Source organism: Cryptotermes secundus, unplaced genomic scaffold, assembly GCF_002891405.2.
Source record: "Cryptotermes secundus unplaced genomic scaffold, Csec_1.0 scaffold2344, whole genome shotgun sequence".
Taxonomy (NCBI): Eukaryota; Metazoa; Arthropoda; class Insecta; order Blattodea; family Kalotermitidae; genus Cryptotermes; species Cryptotermes secundus.
The window spans coordinates 39,915-56,081 of record NW_019727129.1 but is presented as its reverse complement, the minus strand read 5'-3'; the positions used below and the strand labels follow the sequence as shown (position 1 = coordinate 56,081).

The 16,167-nt window shown below is 39.5% G+C and overlaps 1 protein-coding gene across 1 annotated transcript; it reads right to left on the bottom strand.

Moving 5' to 3' along the window:
* Positions 1–522: 522 nt before the first annotated feature.
* LOC111864552 (mediator of RNA polymerase II transcription subunit 17) lies at positions 523–14,796 on the bottom strand. The gene is made up of 10 exons (XM_023851880.2): positions 14,685–14,796; positions 13,992–14,180; positions 13,641–13,776; positions 11,790–11,970; positions 11,057–11,251; positions 9,434–9,639; positions 7,082–7,344; positions 5,319–5,628; positions 4,897–5,045; positions 523–4,109 (listed from the first exon to the last, which is right to left on the bottom strand). Exons 1-10 carry the CDS (start codon positions 14,789–14,791, stop codon positions 3,896–3,898), a joined length of 1,950 nt encoding a protein of 649 aa, XP_023707648.1. The 5' UTR covers positions 14,792–14,796; the 3' UTR covers positions 523–3,895.
* Positions 14,797–16,167: the final 1,371 nt, after the last annotated feature.

The following is a 16,167-nucleotide window of genomic DNA, read 5'->3' as shown; positions in this document are numbered from 1 at the left end:
TTATTATAACTGACGAATATTTTAAAATACTTTTTAAATAATTTTACATTGACATAATGGCATGCAATGCAATAGATTAGTGTAAATGGAGCACCTGATGATGGCACTATGGTGCCGAAACATGTTGTGAAGTGACAGGTAAAAGTGGATGTACTGCAAGACGGACACTGTATATATATCATCTACATACACAGTCTACATTTACCCCTTCTGATGTAAGGTGCAGCACCTCTGACACATCATATTAACTTTACAAACATCAGCACAATTAAATTTGGTCTGGAAAATATTCTAATAAGCACATACTTACTTAGCACTCCAAAGTAATGCTTATGGATCTGTACAGCAAATAACATGCACCACTTACCACAGCTTTACAAATGAATATTCCAAAGGTTTGGCCTAAAAAGGGAGCTCAGCTTTCTTTAAGTGTGTTGGAAATAACAACTGATTAATTTTAAGTGGCTGTAAGTTAAAACTGCATTCGCCAATGCTATAGCTGAAGATGTCATTATCGCTGTATCAGAGCGTCTGCCATGGTTGTGTGAAATCGTAACAAAGTCTTGATTTCCATATAGTCTTTTTGCACAAAACCTTTACATGCATGATGCATCCATAAGTAAACTTATTGCCTTTATAAAACGCATCATAAGGGATCCAGACATGGAGTAAAAGCACAGTCTTTATATACAAATATATTCTGAAATGGGTCCAAACATATTTTCTTTGTGTCTGTGTACATTGTAGATTGCCTTGTTCTTTGTTGCTGCATTGGATTATTAATAAATTATTTTCAGCAATCTTACGTTATCTGTGTTCTTCAATTGAAGTGGGTACCAAATGCAACTGACATATCAATTAGTCATGTCAGCTTTTGACACGGTACAGTCTGCTACCTCCATTTTCGCTAAACACTTGTACTATCTATCAAACTACACAGACATGTCCTCATAAAGTCACTTTTGCAGACTGCCCATTCTCCTTATAGCTTGTAATTGCTACCATACTATTTGCTCAGTGGGTCTTCCTTAGTACTGGAATGACTCATTTATCCTTCCAATCTGATGGCAAAGGTGAGGATGTCCTTGTGTCTCACTAATTAAGCTGACACCATGAAGACATGTGGGAGTCGAGGTACAGCTCCACCTTTCTCAACCTCAGCCTTAGATAGAGGTGAGTTGCCAGCTTCATGCCCCAGCTGCTTTACTCCACAGAAAAAGCCCCTGGTACCCATTCCCATCTGATTCCAGCATATTATTATTCTGTCCCCATTCAAACTGAATGCGTAACATCCGTTTTCAGGGTTAGTTACGTAGAACTGCAGGTTAACCGTACTGCTGTGATATTCGTCTAAGTCTACCAAGCATATTACCATGTAGTTTAACACTCAACTTTAATCTGCATCAAGAAATAACCATTAATGTCATTCACCGGGCTATGAAAATGCATATTTTTATATTTTTACCTTAAAATTTCACTCTTTTAGGAAAATGACAAGAATATAATGTGGAGTGAAATATTTCATGATCCACAACATTTTCTTTCAATTCCTAAGTCATATCAGAGATGACAAAACTGTGAGAGCTGCTTGAGACAAAATGTAAGAAGTGGACACATGGAAAGTACAAAGCTCAATTTGTTACACCGTCCACAACTGTCTCACAAATTGGTTTAACTTGTAGGTCTATACAATCCCACTGTGTAGTAGGAAAGCCTGTGTGGTAGCACTGCCTACTATTGGCACCAATATGTAAGCGTAGACATATCAAAAATACTTGACAATTATTATTATATATACTGTATCACTATGACAGATACGAACAATTTGACTACGTTTTGACTGTGCACTCACGTCTCTGTGTACCGTAATGGACTGAATCATCTGTCCAAAGTGGGAGATGCAACCCCAAAGGAGGCTTTGAAGCCTTTTCCTGGGAGTTTCCAAAAATGCCAACAGTCTAATTACTAAATCAGCATAAAAAGATTAGGTTAAATTACAAAAACACAGTATAATAGAACAAAGTACTTCATAGGCACAATTAGGGTTCATTAGTAAATGTATTTATTTTCCTTATTTTTAAAAAATAAAAGGCTTATGAGATCACCTTGCTGTCTGTGTGTCCCACTCTAAAGCCTGAAAGCTGTAATAATGGAGTCAGAAAAGACGGTCATTGCTAGGCAAAACTCAAACACATTCCGGGATAAATGAATATATACATAAAACAGAACTGCTGGGTGTGGTGTTTTCTATGCAATCCATGTCATCTCACATATTAAATATGTAGCAAAAGGAAAGTAGGTGATCAGTTCTTCCAAGACCTTCTTCTTGAATTGCTAAATCACATTTTATGCAATTTTCATACATTTTGAGATCTAAAACATCACAGGAGCCTCATATTAAAATACTCCAAGAGCAACAGATCAGACTGTGAAACGTACTGACAGTAGCATACATTAATTTATATATTTTGGAGTACAGAATTCTCATCACCTCAATCTGCTGTATGCTGAAAATTCAAATACACAGAACATTTAAAAAAAATTATATACAAACCTGACTCAAAATAAATGAAACAGAAAATAACAGAGCTTATGTTTCAGTAAGAAATTCTATACAACACATGAGAACATCAGAAAGTTAAGACTTTGGAATTATAGGTTTGTAAAAATACACCCATTTGTCATACACACAGTTTCATTCATACAACCATCAAAATTACAATACATCTTGAATTTAACTTCAATAAATATTTAAGTACATTCATATAATACAGTAAAAATTCCCATGCAATAAAATTTAGGAGACAGAAATTTTGGGACTTGTTACATGGCAGTTTTCAAATCAGTGTATTTAAATTTGTATTATGCACCATCTTGCAAGTAGCCAGGACTATCCTTCCTTTATTTATTACTTGATCTATTATAACACCATATCAACTGCTCATGTTTGTCACACCCTACAAAACAATTCTGAAGTTGCCCCTCAAAGAGAAGAAGCTGGAGGATGAGGTTAGCAGGAATAAGAGACTAGGACTGAGGAGAGGAAGGGAAGAAAATGGAAAAACAATTTCTCTTCCTGCTTTATTCAATGCAAAAAATTCAACATTCACTTTTCTACTCCGAATATGGAAACAGCATATTCCTCCAGAATGTTGGTACCTATCTACCAGACTACACGGTGTAACATCACATGATGATTGCAACACTATTATTCCAGACGATCATGCCATAGTGGAAATCTGGGTTCAATCCTGGGTGACTTCATATGAGATTCGTGGGGGGTGAAGTAGTGTTGGAGCAGGCCTTTCTCAAAATTTCTTCAAATTTCTCTGCTGATCACCATTCTACCATCCCCAGAGATGTGCAATGGCCCTGATAAGGCAGCACATTATCATGTCTTCATCTTTAAGTTCAGGGAGTCATCTCTAACCTGGTTGGTCACAGAACAAGGATATTTCTATTATTACAGAACAACATTTTAACTGCACATAATAAATACAAAACAACCACTTAACACACTCATCCATATCTACAGAATCACATTTACATATAACAAGATTAGTTATGTAATTATGAAGGTTGTTCAAATGAAACCTGTTCAGGGACTATTCTGGTGAAAGGAGCAGAGGTCATTAAAACAGTCTCCATGAGCAGCGAAGCAGGCATCTAACTGACACACTGGCTGATGCATCCTTCCATAGAGATCTCCCTGAGCTGCTGCCGGAACCGCTGCACCGTAGTGGCCGTGATGTTATCATCCAACTTGAACATGTGACCAGGTATCATCTGAACATCAGTCACAAAAACCTATACTTTCTGATTGCTACAGGCCAACTTCCCTGTGCAACATTTGCTTTTGGTCTGGTATCATATCCAATTGCATTTTATAAGCAGCTCACTGTGAACTTGTCAGACTTGACATCAGCAGTTCCATCTTGTTAAGAAAATTTTTTCCTTCCATTTTGTCCCACCGAACTTCCTTGAAACTTCCGCCCAGATTTTCCCATTTCCGCTCTTTTACCAGCTGACCTGGAAAGAAGTCCTTGCGTGGTGACTGTGCAATGGCGACCTGCACACCAGTTTGAGGCTCACACCGCACAGCAATAATTCTGCAACACAATATCAAAAAGAAAAGATTGAGAACATGGAGCAGATGAGATTATCTGCATTAAAGACACAGAAAGTAATAGAAAACTGGAGAAAATCACATAATGGGGAATTTCATAATTTGCTTTCTTCATTTCAGACTTAAGTGAATATGACAGTCTACAGTTAGATGCCATGTAGCTTGGTAAATAGGTACCTATGTTTCACATACACCTGCTGCTTCGATCTTCAGAGCAGAAGAGTGAAGCTAGAGACAGCAGGTTCCACCAAACACGCTGCATACCTAGTGACTGATTTGGAGTTATTTAAAGTATTTATCAACTTCAAATCCACTGTTCCCAAAAGACATCTTAAATGTGGATTTCAGTGCACAATGAAAAACTTCAGATACCAATCTCTGGGCCAAGACTAACATCTGCACTTCCCTTAAACAATAAGCCACAGTGCTGACCACTCGATCACAATGTTTAGTGTTATCATAAAGATAAAATAAGTACATGAGGTTCCCCAGTAGTTACTATGCAGTGTACTGTCTTCTGGCTTGTAACACCATACGGTTCAGAGAAAGTCCAGTGTTTTGAAGAAACATACTGCATCAGTCTCCCGATGGTTTCCNAAACACCCAAAAAAAAAAAAAAAAAAAAATGGGCTTTGCCCAAATTGCACTGTGTTATGGTCCAGAAGACTGTACACTCCACATCAAACAGCATCATCCATGAAATGCAAACTTAAAACTTGAGAAACCAATATTACAAATCTAGTCATGGTACCAGGCTCTGTGAGACTCACCGGTCACCTATTGGGGAAGCGAGAATACAGCTGCTTGCATTGCCCAGCGGCTCCACTGCCCCAAGTCCGAGGTGCGTGCTATTCGCTAGAAACTGCCAACCCATGCACTTGGCTAGTCCCTGCACTGCAGTGATCTGGTGTTGGTAAATCTGAAGAACAGAACATCAGTAACTAACCGTTCACCAATCTATAAACTGCGGGACATTAGAGGGAAAAATATAATTTATTCCTTGGTATAATGAAACCCAAAACTCAAGACATGATATATTCCGAAATACATTTTTTTAGCTTAATCTGTTCTTGATTATGAAAGTTCCACCATGAACTGATTTAATATGAAAACAAAAGCCTTTCAGGAAGAGAGATATCACTGTATGATGCATTTTTCATGCATAATATTGTTACACAACAATTTATCTGACCTGACAGAATATGAGGTCTCGTAGCTCCTGTGGCTCATACGACATGTGCATGACTCGTCCATCCCGGCACACACATTTCAGAGACTTCTCACCAACATGTACAACTAATGATGTACGATAAACAGAATCGTAGCCATGTGTCATTATATTGATCTTAACACAAGACTGGGTGGGCGAGTTGAGAGCATTCCAGTGAGATACAATAAGTGGGTCCTTCACTTCCTTCGCGATCGTATCCAACACGTACTCTGTACGAAGACGCATGAAAAAATGTTGGGCCTGCTGAATTATCTGTTCCAGAAGTGTCTGGCTGCAACATAGAACATAACTATGCTGAATAGTCTACAAAGGGAAAGCCAACTTTACACATTTGTCAACATTATGAATCATCGTTTATATTACAACCATCCCTCTATGTAAATACAAGTATGTAGCAACTAACGAATTGGTGATACTGCACATGAATGTCATATAACTCAGCGTAAAACTGCACACAAACACACACAAATCTGTCTCCCTCTTTATATACTCTTTCAAATTTTTCTGGTTATAATATAAATAACACAAAGCCAGACATCTATGTCAGTCAAAATTATTACGTTCTTCGAACTGTTAATCACATTTCATTATCATAAACAATTGCTACTTGTAGACAGAAAAATCAGTGTCCCCAGCGGACCTATACCATATTTCCTCAAAACCTCAAGCAAAAATTTTCTATTATAAGAAACTGACTACAAAATGTGGTGTGCAGCTTAATCATGAGAAGGTTGGCAATCGTACTCATTCCAAACGCCATCTTAATTTTCATAACTTCCTCTATCTACCATGCAACCATACACAGCCATACCACACAAGAGGATATTAATCTGTGAGGTTCAACTGCTAAAAGAGTAAGTTTATGATCTATTATGATTAGTGAAGAAGTGAAAATAATGAATAATGCAAAAGAAACTGATAATTGTGCTGATGACAGGAAACATGTTAGTGAGGGTTGCATAGCAGACTGTGGAAAGAAGAGAGAGTTGATGCAGAAAAGCACCGGTAGTGACAGAACTTTTCGTGACCAGAAAGTGAAATATCCTGAAATATGTAGGAAGAAAGTTTTACAGATATGTGAGAAGTGGTAGTTCCAGTGCACTAGTTACAGGACATCAGATGCAGGGAAGTAAAACCCTGCAACAGATATAAACTAACAACACTGAGATTCTAAATGGTTCTGACAATGGTGTATAAGAATTACTGGGTTTCTGGACTTTGTCCATTGTCCTGTATTCTCCAGTTTTTTAGAATACCAGATGATGGACAAGGTACAAAAGTCCAGTAATTCTGAGTATAAGAAAACCGAGTTCAAATTTCAAGATGATCTGGTATCAAGTACACTTGGAGGTAGAACCCAACTGCTCACCAACTGTTGGAACAACTATCGTGATGTATGCGCTCTCCCATTAAACACAATGTTTCTCGGTGACTTGCACAACTATCAGCCAACTAAAAATTGCAGGTGTGCACTAGGCCTTATACTTCACACATACTTTGAAATGTCAATAAATTTACACAAATTATTTTATGTTTTAAAAAATGGGGTGTACAGGTAAATTCACAGCTGTGGTGTATTTGAGAAAACGCAGTATTTTTAATGGTGTCTGTGGGGGTCGTGTGCAACAGAGGACCTCTTAATTTTATTGCATTCAAAATAGGAAATGGGTAAGGATTTCCTGTGGTTGAAGCCAAATCCCTAACACTGCACACTCATTCAGTACCTCTTAGTCATCTCCAGTAGTTCATATCTGTCAGCTGCCATTGGTCCCGCTAAGCATCGTTTCTTGCTTGGTCCTACTGGACCTGAAGAGGGATGCGGAAATGGGTGATGTGTGTTCTTATGATGAACCTCACGCAGAAGCTGATGTAGTGAGTGCTCCAAAACGTGATCATGTTCAGATTTCTGTGGAGGTGTCGGGTTTGGTTTCTTGTCATTTCCGGTGCTATGATACAGGCCAATGATCAGTTGGATTCCAGGCAGCACCTGAAATAAGTCACCTTAAGTTATACATGATTCTCAAGCTGTGTTCCATACAACCAGCTGGTTAGCAGCCATCAGAAGCACCTGATATTTCTGTACACCAGAACAAAGTGGTACACGAGTAAAAGACACTGGAGAAAAAAGTAAAGGACGCTAGTTCAACAATTTCTCCAAGAGTGCAGTCATGAGAATTTAAACAATATTGTCATGTGTTAGAGACTATACAAAAGGTTTAGACTGTTAAGTGGATTTACTGAGCACCTATAACTAATATACAAATAACTGAACAATGTCACTAATTTACACACTACAACTAGAGCATGTGTAACGTCCTCTGTTTGTTATTCTGTCATCATTAGTCACTGCTAGGTAGCTGCTGTTAACAATGGACACTCCTCATGGCCAAATACAAACTGCCACTGCTCGCTTGCAACCCATGAACTGGTTAACTGCTGGTCCTCATTATACAGGGTGTATCAAAACTCAACAGCAAAACTTCAGGATCGGACTCCTCATATAGAGAGAAGAAAAAAGTGTATAACAACATGGTTCCCGAAATGCATAATTACAGAGTTATACGACCTTTTAGTAATGTTAGTGCAATCCGACACTCCCAACACTGTTGCACTGTTACACTGAATACGTCTGTAACGCCAGCTGGAACACTCTGGTCAAGTATCAGAGGAAATGTTCAAAGTGACCTCCTCCTTCCTGAATACAGGACTCCACTCATCATTGCATTTAGTGCCGCACACAAACAAAAATGCCCGGTGTAGTGCGTACTGTCTGACAGGCTGTCACAATGCACACGTGGAGAGTTGTTACATCAGCAACAGCAGTTGAATACACGGCAGAATCTAAGTGTCCTCACAGGTAAAAGTCCAGGGGGTTTAAGTCAGGAGAGCGTGGTGGCCAAGCAGTCAGTCCACCTCTACCTATCCAGCGCCCAGGATAATGTGCATTAAGGTGCCTGCGGGCAGACAGACTGAAATGTGCGGGAGTACCATTATGCATGAAGTACAGCTGTCGACGGGATGCTAGTGGCATGTCTTCCAAGTAATTAGGCAATGTAATAAGCAAGAAATCTGTGTAGTTCTTTCCATTAAGCTTGTCCGGAAGAACGTAGGATCCCAACAAACAATCACCAATCGGTGTGGACTCCGTAAATTACATGCTCAGATAACCCTGTAATTATGCACTTCTGGACCCATGTTGTCATACGCTTTCTTTCTTCTCTCTATATGAGGAGTCCGTTCCTGAAGTTTTGCCATGGAGTTTTGATACACCCCGTACAGACTTGGCATGGACTGCAGAGAAAACACCATTTTCAATAGTTCCGCTATTATTGCGTGTTGATTCATTGCTGCAGAAATGTGTATACCATCCTACTGTTTAGCCATGACCACCCTGACTTGTCCCACTATTCTGACTTTCAGCTGTCATGTCACAAACTCCGTGGCCTGTATCTGCAAGTGAACTATACTGACTGAGTGACCGCCACTTGTCGGCGAAGTTAGTGCCAACTTTAGCAGATTAGACGGTGTCACATGGTCAGTGCAACGGATCCCCACAGCCGTTAACCTCGGTTTTCTAGACTGGAGCAGCTATTTCCTTGAAACAGCTCCTCAACTACCCTCATGAGGCTGAGTGGACCCCATTCCAGACCCAATACTTCTCAGAAAATCTGGTAGCGCCTGGAATCGAACCCAGGACCTCTGAATCTGTAGCCAGGAACTCACAACTAAACCATAGAGGCAGTCATCATGTCACAATATTAATATAATATAATATAATATAATACACCGAAATCGTAACACATCTGTATGCAACTAATCTGTAACGATGCTGCATGAGGTTATGGTAACACATGTCAACAGCACAAAGCACATGCTAGTTGCAGGTAGTGCCTATAGGTGGATATGCCAACATGTCTCTTTTTCATCAGTTTCTGTCATTTTCATGAAGAAACAGTCTTTCAACATTGAATCGCATTAATGGATTGTGAGTATGAGGACCAGAGCCCCTAGTAATAATATTAATATAATCACAAAGAATGCAAACGAAGACTCCGTGTATTGACAAGGCCACATACCGTTGCCATAATCTGGTTGCCGACTACCATATGCGGGATGGGCGCCTGCAACTGAACAGCTTCCTTAGCCAGCTGGTTGAACAGTTCCTTGCAGAACAGAACATTCTGGGCTGCCTCTAATTTCTGCTGCCAGTGTACATCAGGGTTAGTGCTAGCCGGGCCAGAGCCCAGCAAGTTTATAGTTGCACTACACAGGTCTTCCTGGTCTAAACAGAGTATACACATTTATCACTGTTTGTTTATATAGCTGTTTTACAATGCTACATCAACTTCTGCTGCATGGTATGATGTCGAAACGGTAAAATGTGCAGAAAGGAGGATTTAGCCAATTTTAAGGCACTATCCTAGAGGGATTGAACAAAGCCATGAAAAATATGTCTGGATTGCCAGTGCCCAACTCAAACCACAAACTTCCTAAATGAGACTTACTAACAGATCAACATAGTTAATACATTTATATATGATAATGTAAAGGAAAAGAAAAAAATGAAGAAAACCAGCTTACCATTTCATATCACTCACTCACTCATGGAGCTGAGCCCTTCTTAAGAAACCGCCAATTGTGCAACTACTCAAGAAATTCCCAGCATTTTATGGAACCTCAAGGTTCATTACTGTGTTCACAAGAGCCTTCCACTGGTCCCTATCCCAAGCCAGATCAATCCAATCCATAACACCCCATCCTATCTCTCTAAGATACATTTTAGTATTGTTCTCTAACCTACATCTTGTTCTTCCCAGTGGTCTCTTTCCTTCTGGCTTTCCCACCAATATCCTACATGCATTCCTCGTCTCCCCCATTCGTGTTACATGCCCTGCCCACCTCAACCTCCTTGACTTGATCATTCTAATTATACTGGACAAGAGTACAAGTTATGAAGCTCCTCATTATGCAGTTTTCTCCCAACCTCCTGTCACTTCATCTCTCTTCAGTCCAAATATTCTCCTCTACACCCTGTTCTCAAACACCCTTAGTCTGTGTTCCTCCCTTAATGTCAGAGACCAAGTTTCACACCCATACAGAACCACAGGCAAAATTATAGTTTTGTACATTCTAATTTTTATGCTTTTAGACGGCAGATGAGAACACAAAAGGTTCTCGACTGAATGGTAGCAAGCATTACCTGAATTCAATCTGCTCTTAATTTCCTCCTGAATCAGGTTTTTATTTGTCATAACTGTTCCCAAATATCTGAACTGTACATTTTGAAAACACCTGTTAGCTATCTTTATGTCATGATTTTGCCCTGCATTTCGGTGACAAGACAGCAAACTGAAAAATATTAAAAGGGATAACCAAAGGAATGAGACTGGAACTGAAATCATGAAATATGAGATCAGAGAACCTATGAGATGTTAGGATCCCTTATAAAAGGAGGCAGAGAATATATTAAAAAAGAATATAGAGAAGAAGAAAGAAATAAACTCTTGTAATGTGAAACACACCTCCCCCCAATTTTAAGATTTCTTTGTAGAGCCCTGGACCTGCATACTAAACTGGAGAAAATCTTAAACAGAAAAATTTAGAACTGAAAATCTAGATCCAGGATGACTTAAATTAAACATAAAGTGACTAAAAGCATCAAATGGGGCATCCACTGTACATGTACGGTTGACACTAACCTTTCTGACAAAGCACCTCTATGTATGCGACCCCCTGTAGCTCACTGGGTACAGTTACTCGTAGCGCAGAACTTGATTTTGGAGGCCCTGCTGCTGCACCAGCTCCAGGGGATGGGGGAGGACTTCCAGTCGCTTGAGGTTCTTCCTCTGCCTTTGTCACTTCAAACATCCCAGTCTGTGCATACTTGGAACCAGCTATTAACATTACAACATGGCGGTGTAGTAAGCTACTGGTAGAGCCACCTCTGCCAGATAGGTCTAAGGGTGTGGGCCAAAGCGTTGACCCTGGTACTTAGGTTTGTCGATTATTACCCCACCCCAGAAAAATTTACTGTTACAAAATCACTGAGAAGGCCGAGACCCAGGGTTCTAGTGCCAGCAAAGAACAACAAAAACAGTGGCATGTCTTATGTCACATATTCATTCTTTTGCAAAACAAACAATTTAAAACCAATTCAATAGTCTGAACTGAACTTAATATAAAGTAAGTGTTACAGAATATCAACAAAGACTATCAGAAAACTCATTTTACAATTTTTAATTACTCCCACCCTACACAACTGTAAATTTAAATTAAATCAATAACATGGCTTTGGGGGATAAACTGTGGAAACAAAAAGTCATAACCTCCCATTTTGCATTACCTCCTAAAATTTAGATAAATATGAAATATGAAAAAAGAAGCAAAGAAAGGATTTCACACAGATCCGTGTCTACAGATAACAACACACACCTGTCCTGTAACTCAGATCACCAATGATGGAATTTGAGACTTTCTTGAGCCTCCAGTTCTGACGCAGTCGGAGTAGCTCAATGTGAAAATCAGGTGTGGTTCGGTTGCGTGCCAATTCGTTCTGTGAGGCTCGCAATCTCTCAGCTCCTGCCAGAAGAACAGATGCTGCACCAGCCAGAGCCTAAAATCATACGCAACTTCAGAATGATTCCACGATGTAATAGGTGTTCTGAAGGATAAAACTACCTGTGACAAGGAAAAGAACTTATGATGCCTACATGCAGAGGCTAACATGAATTATAAATTATGAGATATGATATTCTCACAGTGGTACTGATGTGCCACAAATAAAGGTCTGTTTGGTGCACACGATAACTATTAATTCACAATCATCCATTAAGCTCATGAGAATGAAGGAATGTGTGGAGTAAATTGCTTTTGCTTTCATGTTGTATTCCTCATTCATGTCTTGTGATTTTACTGCACTTTAGATCAGTCCTTGTAAACCAAATAACATCGAGACTATCAGTTAAAAAAAAAAAAAGTAAAGGTATCCCTGTAACAGGCCCCATAGGGTTGTGAAATGTTGAGGTTCCCACATTTTCTAGACGATCGGCTCATAGATGGCGGTAAGGTTGTCAGCCTTATGCGCCGCCCTTTACCCCCAAGAACATTCCAAGAATATTCTTGGTACTCATTTCTGTTAGAGGCTAAGTCGACACCCAGGCCATACCGCGGCTGGAAGGATTAGGTAAACTGAAAAAATCCACCTCATCTGGATTTGATCCCACAACCTTCCGGCTTGTAGCATAGTGCCTCAACTAACTACACTACCATGTGGCCCTTAGAGTCTCTATCAGTACTCAGCATTAACATCAATACCATGTAACACACCTTAAACCAGTTATCAATACAAGGGAACACTGTGCATTTGCAAACTTTGCAATGTCAGGAAACAATGCCTCACCCATCAAAACCAAGATACTGGCTGGCATACCACTATCCAGGACCATGTATCCTGGGATTTCATGACTTTCCTTAGACTTTACTGGCAAATGGCAGAAATTCTTCCCTATTTGTCATTTACATCTATTGTACAACATCATATTTGAAATTTTTTTTTTCCTTGGCACTACAGCCCCAGTGGGCCCAGGCCTACCTCCATGAACTCCGTTCACTTCGGTTTTTCTAGATCTTACACATACGGTAGGACTCCTTGGGCGAGTGATCAGCTCATCGCAAGGCCTCTACCTGTAGACAAACACAGAAAAACGCACACACACATCCATGCCCTGAGTGGGATCCGAACCCACGATCCCGGCTTTCAAGAGAGCGAAGACAGTGCATGCCTTAGACCGCTCGGCTACCGTGACCGGCCTCATTTGAAATACCATCACTGTATTCACAGGTCTCCTTTATGGGGCTCTATGGATTGTGCATGAATGTATGAATGGAGATTGCTTTCTTTTAATTTTACTTACATATTTTATAACCATTAACAACGTACTCACTGACACTGTTTTTGACAACAGGCTTAAATTGTGATACACCAGTATAATTAACTTGTATTTACATAATTCATAATCCTATTACTTATTAGCGATGTACCCACTGACATTGTTTCTGTTAACAGGTTCAAATTGTGATGCATAAGTATAATTATCTTATATTTACGTAATTTGTAATCTTATTAATTTTTCAATTAGACTGTTATTGTATTTATACTGTATTTGAATTGTTCCATAACCTATGGTGTCCACCTGTATCTGGATTTACAGAACGTAAATAAATTGAACAACTGAGTAATCAAGAAACAGATAACAAAGGAGTCAAACAGAAACAAAATATTACCTTTTTGCGTGCATACACCTGAACCATTGGTTTTGTTTCCAAAGCATCCTGAGGGACATGATCTAACACAATGTACCGCTTCTCCTTAGCAATTGCAAGGACGTCTGCGAGGACACACACCTCTGTCAGGGCATTCCTGTTCAGATGGAAAATCACATTTACTATTTCTTGTTTATTTATGAGATCTAAAAACCACTTAAAATGACACTGGTTTAACAGCTTTGTAATAATTTGTTATATATCCCTATAATGCAATGCTAAGACCTTAAATGTGATTAATTTGGCTTCTCTTTCAATATTATTCAAGAAACCAGCTTACTGCTTCACTTCAATATCAATGGGCTACTGCACCTTAGCTTATTCCTTACAGAGTCCCATGGCCAAAGAGATGACTGGAATGTCGCTGATTCCTTTGTTGCTGAATCTTCATCATTTTTGTCTTGCTGATCAGCACCTTCCTTTACTATCTCTTCTGTACTTGCTTTACTGAAATCTATCTTCTGTGCTAGTTTCGCAAGACTCTCAGACATTGACAAAGGCCTGAAATAGTGAACAATTCAAAACAAATATCCAATAAACATAAAATAGACGCAGGGAAATGGTTTATCAGTCTCATCATCATGGATTTGACTGGTTAACCTGTCAGAGAAAATACGAAAGGAAACCCGTTATAACCGATAACAGTTACGACAAAAGCACTTATGTTATACTTATAAAACGCACGATTTCGAATAAATATCAATAGAAAATTATAAAAGGAGCAAAATTTGGTTTCTGATAGTATTTGTTTAATGTCAGATTGCAGTTAGGTGTCTTTAGTAACAATAAGAAACTACATTACATGATACAGCCGACGTAAATAACTAGGAGGGCACACACCATAAAGGTACAAGTGGGGGGAGGGTGTTAATTTAAACGGAGTCTTAACCTCTGCATTAGACGCAAATAAATGCTCAGACTCACACTATGGCCATCTTTGTCTCGCCGCAAAAAAATTCAATCGATATCGAATAATGACGAAATTAATTAATACGTGTCACTTACGTCTGATAAATTTCTTGTCCATCGTAAGTAATTTCCTGAATTTGATTTTCAATTGGAGCCTCTACGGATATATTCACTGAATACGCCATGTTTAACAAATTAGACATTCAGTGTTACCAACTAGAGACTAGAGCGACCGGAACTGTATATATTTCACGTGATGTGCTGTTGTGTGCAATGTTCGGATATGAACAGCTGCAACCGAGAGTAAGTTTATACATTCTCGTGCGGAGCAGACGTAGACTAACATCCGAGCGGAGGCTGCACCATAGCTCAAGCGATATTTTTTTTAATTCGCTTCGTCTATTCGGCACGGCGGCCACTGATTGACCTACTGTAGCCTGCCCTGGATGATTATGATGATGGAGAATTTGGTGGATTGAAGATTGGCAGGGGAAACTGAAGTACCCGGAGAAAATTCGCCCCAGCGCGACTTTGTCCGCCAAAATCCCACTTGATCGAACCCGGGCCGCCGTCGTGGGAAGCTAGCGACTATCCGCTTGAGCTATGGCGCTATGGATGTACTGCCCCAATTAGGAGGGAAGTGCGCAGGTGGATACGCAGTAGTGTGATGCTGTTGACTCCCACCTCGCGAGTTCGACCGCCCATCGTGTTTATATTACTGATTTTTGTAAATTTAAAGTTATGGCAGTGCGATGGCCTTGAATGGCACAACATTCATGCCAAGTTTTGTGGAAATCTGGCAAGTGGTTTAAAATCTACGTTTGTAGAAGCCATGATGTCGCACCTGCGTCGGGGGATATGAAGAAATTTAACTGAAAAATATGCCTACAGATATTGTATACATCTAATATTAGATGTGTTAATCGATAATTGATTGTAAATACAGCGGCCTATGATGACCTACAGGAGCTAAATGTTAAGAGGAAGGAAATATGGCCGGAGTTCTACTTCACCGACGCCATGGGTAACACCGAATGAATGTGTGCAAACTACACCCAGACTTCTGATGACGCGATCTGTTGTCCATGGCTTCCACCACAGGATATGCAGTGTGCAAAATCACCTCGTTATAGGAGAACACTGTGTATGCAAATTGTGTGGAAACAAGTGTGAACGATACCATATGCTAGCATGTGCCAAAAGACCCACATCATTAACTCAATTCTGTAAAGACTAAACTTGCACATTGTGCGCTATCCCTATTATTATTATAATTGATTGTAGGGTATATATTATTTAAACCACAGGCTGGGTATTGCCGAATGCTGATGTTGGTACACAGGTACCGTCAAATTTACATCGGAGGGAAATCTGCAAATTGTTTGAATAATTGTATTTAATTTTGCATATATGTAGAGCATGTATATTGAAGGATATGTTCGTAATAAAGTGAAATCTAATCATAGTATGTATCTATCTTTGAAATACATATTTTAATCAGGAGAGTGTACTAAGGAGCATGTAAATAATTTCTAATATGTAACATATCTGATTTTCAAGAGATGCACTGTTTCCCCAC